The sequence below is a fragment of the Ascaphus truei genome, chromosome 14, assembly GCF_040206685.1.
Source record: "Ascaphus truei isolate aAscTru1 chromosome 14, aAscTru1.hap1, whole genome shotgun sequence".
NCBI classification, from domain to species: domain Eukaryota; kingdom Metazoa; phylum Chordata; class Amphibia; order Anura; family Ascaphidae; genus Ascaphus; species Ascaphus truei.
In genome coordinates, this window is record NC_134496.1 from 8407634 (window position 1) to 8426339 (window position 18706).

The following is an 18706-nucleotide window of genomic DNA, read 5'->3' on the forward strand; positions in this document are numbered from 1 at the left end:
CCGTTTTTTAATTGAATCATCGGAGTGATCTTCTTGATTAAGCAAATGCAGCTCTCCCCCCCACAGGATCATCTTAAGGACAACACTGAACATGTGGTGGCATGTTCAGTAACTCGGCATACTGTAGGCGATTCATATCATTCAAAAAATTGTGGCACACGTATGTCTCCATAGTAACCAAATGCTTGGAGAGTTTTTATAATCTTACAAATTAATAAACATTTTTATACACCGAGATATGGCTCACCTAAAGTCTATTGTACGGGTTTGTTTGGCTAATGACGGCAGTATATCTACTTTGAAGAGTATAAGAATAAATAAATACCAGAGACATTCAAATAGAAACAGGTTTTTTTTTTTTATTTTTTTTTTAAACACAAAAAGAAAAATGGTTTTTTTTTTACTGCAGATTGAGGGTCATATTTACCAAGCTGTGCTCCCCCATAAGAGACCTTTCCAGTCGCCTTCTACATATTTACCAAGCTGTGCTCCCCCATAAGAGACCTTCCAGTCGCCTTCTACATATTTACCAAGCGGTGCTCCCCCATAAGAGACCTTCCAGTCACCTACATATTTACCAAGCTGTGCTCCCCCATAAGAGACCTTTCCAGTCGCCTTCTACATATTTACCAAGCTGTGCTCCCCCATAAGAGACCTTCCAGTCACCTACATATTTACCAAGCTGTGCTCCCCCATAAGAGACCTTTCCAGTCGCCTTCTACATATTTACCAAGCTGTGCTCCCCCATAAGAGACCTTCCAGCCGCCTTCTACATATTTACCAAGCTGTGCTCCCCCATAAGAGACCTTCCAGTCACCTACATATTTACCAAGCTGTGCTCCCCCATAAGAGACCTTCCAGCCGCCTTCTACATATTTACCAAGCTGTGCTCCCCCATAAGAGACCTTCCAGTCACCTACATATTTACCAAGCTGTGCTCTCCCATAAGAGACCTTCCAGCCGCCTTCTACATATTTACCAAGCTGTGCTCCCCCATAAGAGACCTTCCAGTCGCCTACATATTTACCAAGCTGTGCTCCCCCATAAGAGACCTTCCAGTCACCTACATATTTACCAAGCTGTGCTCCCCCATAAGAGACCTTCCAGTCACCTACATATTTACCAAGCTGTGCTCCCCCATAAGAGACCTTCCAGTCACCTACATATTTACCAAGCTGTGCTCCCCCATAAGAGACCTTCCAGTCACCTACATATTTACCAAGCTGTGCTCCCCCATAAGAGACCTTCCAGTCACCTACATATTTACCAAGCTGTGCTCCCCCATAAGAGACCTTCCAGCCGCCTTCTACATATTTACCAAGCTGTGCTCCCCCATAAGAGACCTTCCAGCCGCCTTCTACATATTTACCAAGCTGTGCTCCCCCATAAGAGACCTTCCAGTCACCTACATATTTACCAAGCTGTGCTCCCCCATAAGAGACCTTCCAGCCGCCTTCTACATATTTACCAAAGCTGTGCTCCCCCATAAGAGACCTTCCAGTCACCTACATATTTACCAAGCTGTGCTCCCCCATAAGAGACCTTCCAGTCACCTACATATTTACCAAGCTTTGCTCCCCCATAAGAGACCTTCCAGCCGCCTTCTACATATTTACCAAGCTGTGCTCCCCCATAAGAGACCTTCCAGCCGCCTTCTACATATTTACCAAGCTGTGCTCCCCCATAAGAGACCTTCCAGTCACCTACATATTTACCAAGCTGTGCTCCCCCATAAGAGACCTTCCAGTCACCTACATATTTACCAAGCTGTGCTCCCCCATAAGAGACCTTCCAGCCGCCTTCTACATATTTACCAAGCTGTGCTCCCCCATAAGAGACCTTCCAGTCACCTACATATTTACCAAGCTTTGCTCCCCCATAAGAGACCTTCCAGTCACCTACATATTTACCAAGCTGTGCTCCCCCATAAGAGACCTTCCAGCCGCCTTCTACATATTTACCAAAGCTGTGCTCCCGCATAAGAGACCTTCCAGTCACCTACATATTTACCAAGCTGTGCTCCCCCATAAGAGACCTTCCAGTCGCCTTCTACATATAGCCCATTGAAGTGATTAGATTTGAAGGGGTCTTCCAACATGAAAGGGGTTTTATGGAGTAGCACCAGTAAATCTGACCAGAAGGCTGACACATTTTGTGCTGGGGGCAATCCCAAAATCAACTGGTGCAGGAATCAGGGGGCCTCACCCACAAAATGTACATACTTGCGCACATCAAATACACAAAGCCATACAGATAAAACACACACCATAGCCCACATATATCTTAATAATTTGTACACAGGGTATACTTGAAAATCAAAAATGTAGTTTTTCCTATAATTTAAAAATATATATAAACATACTGTACATGACACACACACACACACACACACACACACACACACACACACACACACACACACACACACACACCTCTGCAGTGCCACCTGGAAGCTGCAGTATTGATGCAGCTCTGCTCTTGTTCTCCCTACTAATGTCCCAAATTACTTTCATCTTATGGACCCTGGAGGCAAATATCCTTCAGGTCTGAAATGTCATCTTCACAAGATCGACAGCTTGTTAAAATATTGTTTGGTTGACTATGTGGGACTGTCCATTAGGATACAGCCGGTTCTAGCTCTGCAATGAGTCAGTTGAAAGGCACATAGAAAAGAAACATGTTGGTTATTCCTAGCCCTTCTCACCGAAGAGATGTGTCAATTAGTCATCTCCACAATGAGATAAATCTATTTTTTAACCAGTTAACATTTCCTGTGGTATTATAATAACCACATTCCTACAAACTTGGAATCAAGGGTAATGGGACTAATGATGACAAAGTGACTGTACAATTAGACAAACTTATACACAAACACCAAGTAAAGATTGTAACAGACATCCATAGCATTTGTTTATTATAAACATGTTTAAAATATTCATCGAAACTACTTCTTATATAAGAGACAAAAAATAACATCTTTTTATATTGTACGCCTGTGTCAGTGAGATGTACCCTTTAAACATGCCAGGCCCTAGTGCACTGTAACTCTGGGCAGGACGGCCCATTTAAACTGGCCGTGCCACACAGCAGGCAAAAAATACAATGGTCTCAATGTGATGACATTTGTAAGATTCAAAACGCCCTTAAAGTTATAACTCAGACTCGTGTCCTGTGAAAAATAAATTTGGTTTTATTTTCCAATGCAATTTATTCTTATTCTCAAAACTTAAAGCAGCAATACTGGCCAGATTTGAAATTCATGATAGATATATATATTTTTACATCGTTTGAATCACGGGGAGGGTGGTGGGGCCCAGGCATACAGTGCATTCAACTCCTAGTACCTCCCAGCACCCAAAATAATTGAATGTTTTGGTGCCATTTCACTTCCTGCTTGAAATTTTTTTTAAATGGCGCCCAGCATCCATCTAATATGAAGCTACGTCATCCATTGTAGCCATTAGCGCGTTCTTTAGCTGCCATTTTGTATCCCTAAGATAGAAGAATCCAAGCAGCAAAAACAATGTTCCTGGCAATCCAAGTGGGAGCTAAAAATACTGTTTCAGCTCCGGGGCGCAGCCATTGTAAATACAAACCTGAGCAGCCGAAATGGCGGCTTTAAAAGAAACCAGAAGATAATAGCCCTGTCCAGGTGCATTCAAATGAACGGGCTGCAAGTGTTCTGCCAGAGTTGGAAGGTGTCCTATAGCAGGGGACTGTTCACTAAATATTCCCTCAGTATATTTGTGTGCTTAGATTTTCTGCGTTCTCAAGATCGGAGGTACGGCCTTCTAAAGCATGAAAGGAAGGACAATTCTGCCCTGTAGTGGCGAGACGGGACGATGCAGCGCATGTAACAAGCCACTTGGCTTCGGTAAAAAAAAAATCAAGAATATGAGTATATGAAACCATGACATGAAAGGGTTAACGTTTTCATTTACAGCAAGGTTTTTTTTTAACCCCTCTGCTGCCAAGGGGTCAGTTTGTTCCCTTTTTAATAAAATTGCCAATGAGGAACACAAGCATAAAAATTGGGGTATATCTGCAACCCAGGTTGTTATTTTATATAAGTGGGAAGCAGGAGGTCCCAAGAACCGAACCGCAGGCATTTCCCAGATGGTGGTACCGGCAGTTAAACTTCATGGTCGTTTCAAACCACGTCCCACGGGCCAATAGAAAGTCATAACTGATGAGGTCACAGATTCCTATAGGCCCGTGTAATGCAGGAGATTTAAACACAATCGTGTTTCCCCTGAAGGGGGTGCTACCGGGGACACCTTTCTCTCCAAGTAGATCGGTAACCAGGGGATCCCAATAGCTGAAATTAAAATGGTTCAAGACCGGGGACCCCATGATGCAAGACAAGACCTATTTTGGTAGAGTATCAAGCACTGTATAGAACCCCTCTACTCTCCCTCCAAATAACATCTAGAAAAACACCTGTGCTCATGAAGGAGCACACCTTCGATACCTGGGAGATATGCAAAGTCGCGGTCACTGCATACTTCAGAGCTCTACTGCTCACACCTGTAGCTAATCCTACTCGTGGGCACTCATGTCTTCCTTTACAAGCAGAATACTTCCAGGTGTGAGCAGTAGAGCACTAAAGTACACGGTGACCGTGGACTTTGCATATCTTCCATGTATGCTCCTTTCCAGGTGTTTCTCCATGTTATTTAGAGGGTTTGAAGGGGTATATATATATATAGATATACACAGTGGGGAGAAAAAGTTTGTGAACCCCTCAGGATTTTCACATATGTCAAACCTAAAATATTATTAGATCTTAATCTAAGTCTTAATAACAGATAACCTGAGCAAACAAATGGAACAAAAACATGATACTTTAACATTTATCCACAAATGATCCTACATTTAAGAGTGAAAAAGTACAGACATACCCCGCATTAACGTACTTAGTGTAGCACTACCTTTCTCCACTTATCGATGCATGTACTGTACTGCAATAGTCATATACGTGCATAACTGATGTAAATAACGCACTTGTTACAGGCTGTATAGTCTCCCAGCTTGCGCACAGCTTCGGTACAGGTAGGGAGCTGGTATTGCTGTTCAGGACGTGCTGACAGGCGCATGCGTGAGCTGCCATTTGCCTATTGGGTGATATGTCCTTACTCGCGAGTGTACTTAAAGTGAGTGTCCTTAAACCGGGGTATGCCTGTATGTGAACCTTTACATTCAGTACCTGGTAGCTCCCTCTTGTGCAGCAATGACTTCCATTAAGCATTTCCTGTAACTGCTGATCAGTTTCTCACATAGGTTGAGGAATTTTGGCCCATTCCCCCTTACAGAACTACTTAAACTAGGTGATATTTAAGGGCTTCCTTGCAAGGACAGCTCGCTTCAGGTCCGGCCACAACATTTCGATGGGGTTTAGTTCCGGACTATGACTAGGCCATTCTAAAATGCGGAATTTCTTCTGCAGCCACCCTTTTGTAGATCTGCTTCTAAATTTAGGATCATTGTCTTGCTACATGACCCACTTTCACTTCAGCTCACGCACAGATGGTCTGACAATCTCCTCTAGAATCTGGTACAATGCAGAATTTATGGTTGTCTCAAAGATCGTAAGCCGTCCAGGTCCTAAGGCAGCAAAGCAGCCCCAAACCATCATACTCTCACAATCATGCTTGACGGTTGGGGTGAGGTTCTTCTGTTCGAACACAGTGTTTGGTTTTCAAACAGAATGTATCTCATTGAGGCCAAAATGTGCTCTTTCACTCGTCTGTCCAGTGAACATTGTTCCAGAAGTCTTGTGGATCATCTATGTGCTCTTTGGTGAACTTCAGAAGGGCAGCAATGTTCTTTTTAGAAAGCAGTGGTTTCCTCCTGGCTATCCTCCTGTGAACATCATTCTTGTTCAGTTTTTTTTCTGATAGTTGAGTCATGAACACATACTAATTAAGACGAGAGTGGCCTACAGATCCTTAGATGTTACCCTTATGTTCTTTGTGACTTTCTGGATGATTTGCCAGTTTGTTCTTGGAGAGATTTTGATAGGACGACCACTCCTGGGAAGAGTGAATGTGGTCTTGAACTTTCTCCGTCTGTCTGATAGTGGATTGGTGGAGCACAAAATCCTTAGAAATTATTTTCTAACCCTTTCTAAACTGAGGAGCATCAATAACTGCTTTTCTGAGGTCCCCAGAGATTTATTTTGATCATGGCATGAGTGATTCCAGACACCTGTATGGTGAAGACCAAACTCTGTTTCTGATTTTTATATAGGGTGGGGCCTCCCAAACTCAACCCTGATCTACCTAATTATTTTAACACTTGATTCTAATTCTCCCCTTTAATTTAGCTGATAAAAACAGGGTTTCGCTTACTTTTGCACATACACCGACTCTTAATTACTCATTATCTAATTCATACATCATTTTGTTTCAAAAGACATGGAATTGGTTAATATAAACCCTATTGGATGTTTAAGAAAATACTGGTTTGATTCAAGAAGGTTATCATAGAAAAAATATGGAATTTCATTTTGGTGCACAAATTCATGTGCGTGCGTATACATGGTGTGTATGTATGTATAAACTTAAAGACAGACAAAAAGCCAGTTTTAAAAACAAAGTGAATTTCAGGAGACTGAAAAATTAGAAAAAAATATGCAAATGATTGTGAGGGCGGCTGACAAAGGCAGTGGGGTAGTAGTTATTAACTATGAGCAGTATAGGGCATAGACATTTTAGCACAGTTAAGTGACAGACTACAAAAATCCTGAAACACCATCGCTTCTAAATCCGGTGCTCAACAGAGCAAAAAACCTCACAAGTCTCTTTGTGAGTTGAAGAATCAGTCCCACTTTGTAGATAATGTTATTTGGCTCTCGCATGAGTCACATTACTCACGGCTTGTAGAATGTGCAGGTGGATGTCCGGTCATGTCTGATTCAGTCCTGTGGGTCCACTGGTCAGTATACTCGGTGTGTCTCTCCAAGATGCACTCGTCGACTGGCCTGTCACTTACAGCACAATGATGTCGATTTCTGGCTGGGTAAATGTATGACCACCACGCTGTACTGTATCGTCCTGGACTCCGTGGACCCCACAACTCAACATGTGACTGGCAAGGTGAAACTCCCGGTTGTTTCCTGTAATCAGCCTGGCTTCACCGTACCGGATAATGATGAATGGAACTCCCGGTGTTCTTCTGTCTGGCGTGCCCCCAGGTATAGTCAGCATATTGGGTGTAACATCCCCATGGGGGAAGGAAACCGGTGCACAGCGTCTCACAAAAAGAAGAAGTGTGGGATATGCTTAATCAAAAGGGTTTATTTCATAAAAACATGGACAAAAATACTGATTTAGATTTTGATTAAGCATATCCCACACCTCTTTTTGTGAGACGCTGTGCACCGGTTTCCTTTCCCCATGGGGAGGTTACATCCAATAAGTGACAGACTATTCTAAAAAAATGGACTTTGATCCGACTTTGCAATACAAAACAGAAATGGACTCCATTTTGTTAATGGGGTTTACAAAATGGCTGAATTTCGGAAGAAACTTAATCCTTAAGCCAAACACATTCGATTAGGCAACAAGTACAGGATGGGCACAAAGTAACTGCTGCAACAGATTAAATCTCAACCACCCCGGTGTAGATCTGTGTTGCCCCAAAGGCAAACAGCCTTTGGTGCAGCCGAAGGGCAGCTAAAGGGCAGCTAAAGGGTGTGAGCCGTTTGCTGATGTTAAAGTCACTCTATTTCAAAATTGAAACTCACAAGCCCTTTATCCCCTGTACCCAATCTTCTAACTCTGTCCATGAAATGTCTGTGAATTCACTGTATAACCCTGTTCTTTTAACGTAACCATGTATTTTTTAGAACTTTGTGCCCAGGACATACTTGAAAACGAGAGGTAACTCAATGTATTTACTTCCTGGTAAAAACATTTTTTAGAAATAAAAATAAAAAAAAGTACATAAAGTGTTGGTGGCCTCTCCTGGTAGGCCGATGTCGGCAAGGCGTTCATTGTGCCACCCTATTTCTCAATATGTTTATTTTTCTTCAGCCAGCTGTGTACAAAATGGTGCACATTCTGTAAGACCACCTATTCAGGACCCCCTCTGTCGGTTTTTTTGTGTTATTGATGGAACTTATCCACAAAAAATACTATTTGAAGTTTGGAAAAACATTCTATTTACAACAGCGAGGCAAAGCGATGGGGTCTAATATAGCCCCATTGTATTCCAATTTATTTATAGACTGCTATGAGAGGTTACTCTTGTTGGTGGGTGAGACATATGCCAAGTACATCTCATTTTACAAAAGATTTGTAGATTATATCATCCTCATTTGGCACGGTCCTGAACAGGAACTGTTAGGATTCATAACCAACAAAGCTAATAGTTCCAGCACGCTCTGACTATAGATAAAGTACTGTAGCAACAAGTAAGTGAGGAAAAACGGCGGTCACTGCTACTCCACAAAGAACTCCAACCAGGCGCGTAAAAACTAAATAATTTTAATGATCAAAAACAAAAAAGAACTTCCACATGGTAGTATACCTCCGACGCGTTTCGTTCTATTGTAGAACTTTATCAAACTTTATCAATCTTTGATAAAGTTCTACAATAGAACGAAACGCGTCAGAGGTATACTACCATGTGGAAGTTCTTGTTTGTTTTTGATCATAAAAATTATTTAGTTTTTACGCGCCTGGTTGGAGTTCTTTGTGGAGTAGCAGTGACCGCCGTTTTTCCTCACTTACCTGTTTACCACTTGCGAGCAGGAGCACGCCACCGCTTTCAGCAACAACAGCAATATTCCTCTCGGACAGCACCTGGCAGATCTACAGCTTGATCGGGGATGTGGGCCAGCTGACTTAACCCTTCGACTACCAGATGCAGGTGAGGCAAGCAGTAGCTGGACATTTGACTTACTTTGGGGCTCTGTTCTGACAGGGCTCCGCTGTACTTCTACCAGCCATGCTTTAAAGCCCCCCATCTAGGTTTATGGGTTCATTATAGAAGGTTTTTTGATATTATTGGACTTTATATTTTGTTGCTGCGGTGTATTACTCTACTGCTTATTATACATCCACTTATCTGCATCGTTGTAGCATCAATGCTATGGGTGTAAACCCTTCCTCCAATCTACTGTAGCAACAAGTGGGAAATGCCAAAATCAAATTAATATTTAATAAATGCACAAGTTAAATACAAGGAGCAAAGTGACACCAACACAATAGAACAAAACACTAAAAAATAGAAAAAAACTGGGAAAATATGGAAGGGAACAAAGAAAAAGAAAAGGGGGGGAGGGTGTACACAATGGGAGATAAACAGGGGGGCAACGTTTCGGGGACAAGCCCCTTCCTCAGGCCCGTTCCCCCTTGTCCCAAAGGAAAAAGAAGTACTTCCCTTACCCCAGTACCCCTAAAACAGTGAACAAAATAAGCCCTAATTAACCAAGCAACACAAGATAATCTAACAAGCAAAAAGTGCTAAGGTACACTGTAATGGCAGCAAAGCAGGAGAATGTAAGGCGAGTACACCATAATGCAAAATCAAACCACCGGGTACAGCGCAGCAATAGTAGTGTCTAGTTCTCTCCTCTCCTGCTGTAAACGGGGCTGCTGTGTGGGTCTGTCTGGGGCATGGTATCAGATTAGGGCTTATGGGGGAACAGCAGTTTGATCAGGATTGTGTTTCTCTGAAAAAATGACCTGGATATACCCTGAGTTATTGTAGTGGAAAAGATGGTGAGCGCATGTGATAAGTATATGAGAAAATATATTAGAACACACAATGGAGGCGAGGAAAAAAGTGATTAAATAAATAGATAATAAAAGGGCAATCGTCTCAAAAAGGGATAGAAAATAAATAAAATATAGCTATACTCACTCAGCCATGTGTGAGCCCCTTCCCATCAAAGTTTTCTTTAGTGCGTAAAATATGCCACCTCTAGAAGACAATCTTCAAAACAGTACTTCACTTCCCCCCCCCCCGTGTCCCTTAATGCAGTTCAATGATGCAGCAGGTAAGAGGATATCCGCTGAGCGATCTACCTGCACCTGAGTTCGTTAAAAACACCAATGATCCAACGGTGAGTGCAGTAACACCCTGCTATCGTTTTGCTGCTATGCATTAGAAAATCATTCATATGATATTTAAATGGCAGAGACTCGAGCTAGTGGAGGGAAAAGCCCTTTGGAGTTATACAGTATAACAAATCCCTCTGACATTCAGGATGAGCTGTCGAAACAATGTGTATTATATAAAGCAGCCATACAAGTACATGAAAACGTAAGAGGGAGTGGAAGGAAACGTAACCTAGTCATGCAGTGGATTTAGATTGAAGATCAAGCCAGAGATCATTACAACTCAGCACATCATGATACGTCTCCTCTCCATCGCAATACTGGCTGCAGTTATATGCTACTCACCTTTTTAAAGACCTTCCCGTTAGGTTGGATCTCGTCTTCCTCGCTCAGCACCTCTCGGGTCCCCAAGCATTTCTCGTCTTTGAACTTGTCCACGGCGTGTTTGAAGATTTTCTCCAGTGTATCGCAGCCTGGGTACAGGGTGGAGGCCAGGCTGTGGAAGCTGTCCACTGAACGGTAAGGGCTGTCTGGATGGTCTTTGCAAGGTTTGGCCTTCACTCGCGTTGCCCGGGTTTGCCTCTCTCTCGCTCCCGACAGGAAGAACCAGGGCACAAATGTGATAATGCCATAAAGCCACATCAAGAAATGCAAGAGGCCCAGGAGGATCGGGTTAATATCTTCCTTTATATGCATTTTGGAAGGCTTTTAAGGAGATGTCACAGGGAGCTGAACGTGCCAAGTGGCGAGATACCTGGAGAGAAAAAGGAAATACATATTTATTACAGGAGATGACCGGATTTAAATGGTATCTAACTACCTGGGTTTCAGTCATCACGTTGAGATGCACAGGCCTACTCAGGCTAACCACTGCATTCTAACATGGGCTCCTGGAAGCAGATACTGGCCCTCGTCTTGAAAAGCATACATATTTGGACTACAGGTATTTTGCACCATATTTACCTAAGCCTTAAGGCACCTAACAGCCTATTTATGTGAATGGGCGTAAGCTGCTTTATGGCTTGCATCAGTAACCCTGGGCCTTAAGGTTATGAAATGAAGGAAGTGTAAAGGGCTGTTCACATCATCCTTGCAGTAACCATAGATGACAAAAATATATATTATATGAAATTAACACAACAAGCTACTTTGTGTGTTAACTATGTTAAAGCTGTACTCCGAGTAGCTTTGTCAAAGTACATAACTTATAAGACAAAGTATGGCTTATGTTCTCTTTATTAAAGAAAACTTGTGTTTAAATTCTGCTTAATAAATATTTTATGATTTACAAGGTAGGTCATTGTGACCCCCGTTCTCCTGTTCTAGTGGTAATGGTCACTTATTTCGGCTTCCCTTCCCACTCTCATTGTTAGCGTCACCTTAGTTACTTTATCCTGCAGAAACTACAAACAGAGGAAGAAGATTCAGTAGAGAACATTACTTATGACAAGAAGAGAACATGGACGTAATCACAATGAACAAAGCTATCGCATCTGGAAATATTGGTATGAATAATGCAATGTAAGAAAGAACATTGTGGGATTTAGAAGTTCTTTAAGCACCGTGAATCTTCAGTAAATAAATACAGTGCATTTCAGTATTAGAAAATATGTTTGTCACGATGACACCAACGTTTATCAACACATTTATATTTCTGGGTACTTGATTGAACAGAACAAGTTGCAAAATAAATTGTGATTTATTTCCTTAATAGACAAACACACGACATCTGCAGAATACACTTAAAACAACACTCAATGGGATAAGGGAACGAAAGAAATTGTCCTTTGCTTGCACGTGCAAGAAATGCAGCCTTGGTTTTAAAAGTCCGGTGGTTATGTTGTTAACCCCTTCACTCCTGGACTGGTTGCTGCTGTGCTGGAACAAAGTCTTGCATCCTTAAATCATGGATTAAAATTCAGGAATCACACTGGGGATACCTGGGGAGCCACAGTTATAGACTGCCCAAAGCTATCTCTAACATGTGGATCCAATCCCCTCGTGGGAACAAAAAAACCCACGAATAGCCAAGTTACCCACAGTTCATAAGACCGGTCAAAAGGGCTGTCCGATGGGCAGGGCGCATGGGTCAGGTTCACGCCCATGCCACTTAGCATACCTGGGCAACACCCATAACTTGGGGCCACTGTGTCTGATTTCTGACTCAGAGGTGTCACTAGCCTGACATCTGCTGTGCATCAGTATGCCAGTATTGTATACATTATGTGTCTCTGGGTCTTTTCATAACGAACACTCTATTAGACAGGAGGACTCTAAATCTGTGAGAGCCTTTTGAGGCTCAGTCATAAAAATACCTACAGCCCATTGAGACTCCTTTGAAGCTCGGTCATAAAAATACCTACAGCTCATTGAAATGCCGTATTCTATACTGCCATCATGTGTCGGTTAGAGGGTATGGCGAGCAATGCATTTTGTCTTTTCACATGGCAGCCAGGGAATGGCTTGTAAATGGGGAACAAAAACGTCTAGGACAGGGCAACCACAGTAATGCATAGCAAATCAGGTATTAACCCCTTCCTCCCCCTCCCCGTCACAATGTTCCCATGTCAGACATTGAAATCTCCCTATAATCTTTAATTCACCACCAGCCTCAAACTCAACTATATTTTATTGTTGCATCAAGCTCCCATCAAAGCCACAATTGGTCATTTCTATTGACTGATATGTCCCATTACAATCATATCAACCTTCGCAAGCAGGGCGGTAGCGCTTGGTACACCGAGGCAAGCAGGGCGGTAGCGCTTGGTACACCGAGGCAAGCAGGGCGGTAGCGCTCGGTACACCGAGGCAAGCAGGGCGGTAGCGCTTGGTACACCGAGGCAAGCAGAGCCATGTTTGCAGCTAGCTACCGATCACTTCAAATATTAAAAGCTTTGGATTGCACGTGCATTCCCATTGTCATGCAACTGGTGGCACAAGAATGAAACGTTTCACCATAAAGTGAACAGGATACACATTCAAACAAACCACTGCATTAGACCAGGGCTCCTGAGGACTTTAATTGCGATCACACAAACTCTTACAAAATCTCACTGAAGCTTTTTTTCTGTAAACAAAAATGTCCAACATATCCATGCTCAAGGCAGATTTAAGAACCCGTGGCGTAGACAAACGTAATAAATTTGGAAGCGCCACGATATTCATAAAAGGGATGGATAATCTGATTCATGAGGAAAGGCTAGCTAGTTTAGATTTGTCTACATTTGAAAAGAGGCGTCCAAGAAGGGATATGATAACTATATACAAATATATTTGGGGACAATACAAGAAGATTTCAAATGAACTATTCATCCCACAGGCAGTACAAACACAGGGTCATCCCTTAAGGTTGGAGGAAAGGAGATTTCACCAGCAACAAAGGAAAGGGTTCTTTACCGTAATGGCAGTTATGTGGAATTCATTATCCATGGAGACTGATGGTAGATACAATAGTTATCTTGGGGAAAACAAGTTGGACATCATTTTAGAAAGGATAGGTATATAGGGATATACCAAATAAGTAAACATGGGAAGCATGTTGATCCAGCAAGTAATGTGATTGCCATTATTTGGTGTCAGGAAGGAATTTATTTTTCCCCTTATGAGATATCGGTGGATATGTCACTGGGGTTTTGGTTTGCTTCCTCTGGATCGATATACTGTAAGTACGGATATAGGATAAATGATCTGTCATCTAAATTTAGCATACGTTGCACATGATGGGAATGTCTTTTTTCAACCTCACAACTGTGTACCTAAGGAAGCTCATCTTTAAAACAGCTACAGCAGGGGAGCACAAACAAGGGGGCCGAGATTTTATGCTTACAGAGGGCCCCGCGCTCTTCCCCACAACATTTAAATTAAATGCCGGGAAGCGTGCAAGGCCTCTGTAACTACCTCTTACCTGCTCTCAGCTGGCTCCTGGTAACGCCTTGCCATGAAAATGCAGCGCCAAATGGCAACGCGACGTCACATATTGCCGTTGATACCTGAGAGAAGGTAAGGGGGGGCAAGAAGGAGAACAGGCAGGGGGGTGCAAAGAGAAAAAAAAAAAAAGTTTGCGCACCCATGATCCACAGCACTATATGCACATTAACTTTTAAGAGCTTATTCTACAGCAGCTAAAGTAGTATGGGCCGAAATCAGTCACTGCCGCCGATACAGAAGAAGCCCCTTAGTACCTTTACTTGTGGGAGAAAGAATGGTATATGTTTTCTGTTAAGCACCCGAGTTCCACAAACTTTCCGCCATTGCTGGAGTTGTGATCACACTGTCACGACCCACCCTCTGATTTCATAAACAGAAGAGGACGCCTACCCCTCTCTCATTCTAAGCACATCCACAGCTGTAAATATAAATCTCTGCCAGTAAAAATGCCACCACCTGGCGTGCCGACCGGTGTGACAAGTACAGTCAGTCATACAGGAACCATAACGTTACAAATTGTCTGAGGGATAAAAAAACGGAAGTAAAACACCTGTGTATTTATTTTTTACTTTACAAATGACTATTGCAGCTCTGGTAATGCGGTTTCTGAGTGTTTATCTTCACAGCAGCGCGTATTGTACATTCTATATCTTTTTGTTCTTTGCACAGTTAGATGTCTTTTTACATTTGCAACACTATTAAAAGCAGTAGAACAGACAATCACATTTTACATTATTATAAAAAAAAATTAATTACAGGATTGAAAGCAGTTGGTTTCCGGAGCTGAACTGTTAATTTCGGCTTCGGGACCCCCTTGCTTCCAGAGGATGGTGTGTGCCGTATAATATAAAAATGGTGAAAATAAGGGATATCAGTTATCCAGTAGATACAATAGATATCCGTATCATAAGAAACAGCAATAGTGACAGTGCTCAAAAAATAACCCTAACACATATGTGGAGCCTGTTGAAAAAAAATATATCCTTCAAATGATAAAGTCGTCTGAGGTGATCAAAATTTACATCTCACCCCAATATCTCACTATACCCTCCTCTGCCCCTCCTTACATCTCACCCTAATATCTCACTATACCCTCCTCTGCCCCTCTTTACATCTCACCCTAATCTCTCACTATACACTCCTCTGCCCCTCCTTACATCTCACCCTAATATCTCACTATATCCTCCTCTGCCGCTCCTTACATCTCACCCTATCCTCCTGCCCTCTGTAATATATCATCTCACCCTAATATCTCACTATACCCTCCATACATCACACCCTAAAAGGTTAGTACAGGTATAGGGTCTGAGGAAGGGGCGCTTGTGAATGGAAACATCACATTTTGTTTGTTCCTGCTCTGCTTATGGATAAAAACAGAGCTTTATACAGTTCTGATCCCTCTGTGCTTCTTTCACAATTACTGTGTGTACACCTGGGGTGTTATAATTGGTTTGGTGGGTCATTAACCCCTGGTATGCCACCACTCTGCCTATCTTGTTAACAGGAAGGAGTTGGGAGGGTTGCTGGTTGCTATTGACCACCAAGCTTCAAGCCTCCCCTCCCTAGGGCTGCGGTCCCAGTAATCACTACAGCGCACGTCTCGGCGTGTGCTGTGCGATGAAACTCCGCCCCCCAGTACCTCCGGTCCCAGTTGCTGCCGTGACGCGCAATATCCTCCTGCTCTGCACGACAGCTTTTCAGGGCGGCCGGAGAAATTGAGTTTAGTCCTAGCGACGGCATCACGTGGGTCACTGAGCACCAATGAGATGCTAGCTTACCTTAGCCAATCAGAGAAGTGGGAATAGCAGCCAATCATAGTGCTGCTTTTTTTTTTTTTACTTGAAAAAAAAATAAACTTTAAAAACCCAGAAGTAGTTCATATATTAATATATATATATTAATATATATATATAAAATATATATATATATTATATATTTATATATATATATATACACACACACACACGTGTTTATATATATATATATATATATATATATAATATATATATATGTATGTGTATGTGTATCTATATATGTATATGTGTATATATATGTATATGTATATATGTGTATATATGTGTATGTATGTGTATGTATGTATGTGTATGTATGTGTATGTATGTGTATGTATGTGTATGTATGTGTATGTATGTGTATGTATGTGTATGTATGTATATATATGTATGTGTATATATGTGTATATATGTGTATGTATGTGTATGTATGTATATGTATGTATATGTATGTATGTGTATGTATGTGTATGTATGTATATGTATGTGTATGTATGTGTATGTATGTATATATATGTATGTGTATATATATATATGCAAATACAACTGTATGCTCATCTGCATGTCTTAGGCAGGTCTGCAACCCCGCCTTTCCCCATTATCACCCAGCATACAGCACTTCCACTGCAGCAAGGGATTCTGGGAAATGACATGCAAATGAGCACACTGTCACTTTTTGCCTCAAAAACCATCTGTGACCATGCAGCAAGCTTAAGCCTATAGGGAACCATGTTAAAAATGGTTTTTGAGGCAAAAAGTGATCCCTGATAGATATTCAGGATCCCTTGCCGTATATATGCAGCCTACTAATGGTGTACCTATTCCGGTTGAGGAAAGGTGATTCAGCGGGCACCACGAGGCAGGAAAAACGTAGCAAATGCTGGACTGTGCTGTAAAGTGTTCCTTTATTGAAGCATAGTTAAAAAGAGGGGGGAAAAAAACATGCCCCTGCACCTCTAACGCGTTTCACCCAGACATGGGCTTTGAAAAACATTTGCTACGTTTTTCCTGCCTCGTGGTGCCCGCTGAATCACCTTTCCTCAACCGGAATAGGTACACTCCCTCTGTATTTCTCATCAGCCATGGAGCACACAGAACCGGCGTTCACATCACATGTGAGTACAAGTGCTGCTTAAAGAGAGCCACCCCAGGCATACAAGTTTATTTAGTTCAGGGAGACTGCAGAGGTCAAGGGGGGGTTTAAACACTCCCCACTTACAACTCCGCACATCTCTGCCATACCTGGTGCCATCTAGGGGTTTTATGCACATAGCCTCAAGCATGCATTACCACACCAAGTGATCCGGTTTAAAACGCAGTCAGAAACATTTATTTTAAAATTATTGTGGGTTACATACAAAGCTCTGTAGCACTGGTCATTTGGGGCCATCTACCCCATATATCTTTGTACTAATGGTGTAGTAATAGGACCAATGTTAAACCACTCTTCCAAACATAATAAACACTCTGCTAATATGCACAAAGTGTAACCACCTATATCAATAAATGCATATACATTCAGTGGTGGAGAAGGTAAGTATTGAGCTAGGTACAGCGATGCGAGTTATGCGAGTTACGCTGAGTATACTGGTCAAGAGATGCCTGCTCGATCTGGGGGTGCCTGTGAAGTTCTGCAGAGAGAAAGATGAGGTTCTGTGGTCTGTAGTGCCCTAAAACGCATGTGTATAGAGGGGTAGTTACATTACTAATTGGGGGGTCAGATTTAATATAGAGAGGGGTGTATTAGTAAACAGAGGGGTGTGTGTATAAAGAGGAGAGAAGGAACGGCTAATTGGGGCTGGGGGAGAGATTGGATGTATCACTATCTCAGGCTGGGAAACTCAGTAAGAACACAGTGACACACACACACAGCACTACACAAACTCAACAACCCCACAAGTCTATACAACCCACATCTTAAGCATGAACTGGTGGTCGAAGCTCTCAGATGTACAAGCACACAATGGCACAATAATCGAGTAACACACAGGAACATATGCACACAAAAGCCAGCACACACAAAAACACATAACTAGTTGACACAAAGTGCTAGGCACATGCTGATACACAACCAAGTAACACAAATAAACACCGACACAAACTGACACCAAGTGATACACACTATAAAATAACCAATAGCACAACATGGTAAACATATTTGACAGACACACAATGAAACACCTAACAACAGTGAGTATCTGTGTACTGGTGTGTTATTGCAGACCTATACACAGGTGCACACTGACACATTCACAAAGTGATACAAACACCTTGGAAAGAAATTACTGAGGTTTGATTGTGAAGTGTGACTTAGAGGAGTCCTGGTCTCAGGTTATAGGGGAGGAGGGACGCAGCTTAAATACCTAAAACAGGTTTGTAGGGGGCAGCCCTGAGGGCTGGGGGGCTATAGTATCAGCAGGCAACAATCTTCACGGGGCACTGAACACCCAACACATTCCAACATCTCTATTGGGTCACCAGTCCCAACCAGTCAACATCTCCACTGGGAAACCATCTGCCATTGTACAATAATATCTCTAGAGCCATCCCATAATACCATTGATCAGTTTGATTCTGGGGCTTAACGCATACTAGAATTCCTCAATCCTCTCCCCTCCCCCATTCATTTGCTATTCTACTGCTGACTCCTACCCTTTTACACAATCTACCCTTTTATCTCCTCCAGACCCCAAACCGCTTCAACGTTGCCAACGAATTGTAGGCGAAATGTCCTTTCAGCTTGATCGAAGGATCCTCACGTCTATTTTCCTGGAGCCGAGCCGACTCTACGGGTACACTGTTTCGAACATACAGGAGAAAATCTTGCAGGTCCAGAGGGGGGGGGCTCCTACAACTATAAGAAGGGGGGAGAAGGGAGGCAAGAAGGGGGGGGGAGAGATCTAGGGCAGTTGGGCCAAC

At 42.5% G+C, this 18706-nt stretch overlaps 1 protein-coding gene across 4 annotated transcripts in view; it reads right to left on the reverse strand.

Annotated features, from left to right (window-relative positions):
• ACSL3 (acyl-CoA synthetase long chain family member 3) overlaps positions 1 to 18706 on the reverse strand; it is a 98521-nt gene that overhangs the window by 53874 nt on the left and 25941 nt on the right. For all 4 annotated transcript variants that reach the window (XM_075569669.1, XM_075569672.1, XM_075569670.1 and 1 more), the window contains exon 2: positions 10413 to 10821. In XM_075569669.1, coding sequence (XP_075425784.1) covers positions 10413 to 10763 — 351 coding nt within the window. In that variant the 5' untranslated portion in view covers positions 10764 to 10821. The remainder of the gene's footprint in view (positions 1 to 10412; positions 10822 to 18706) is intronic.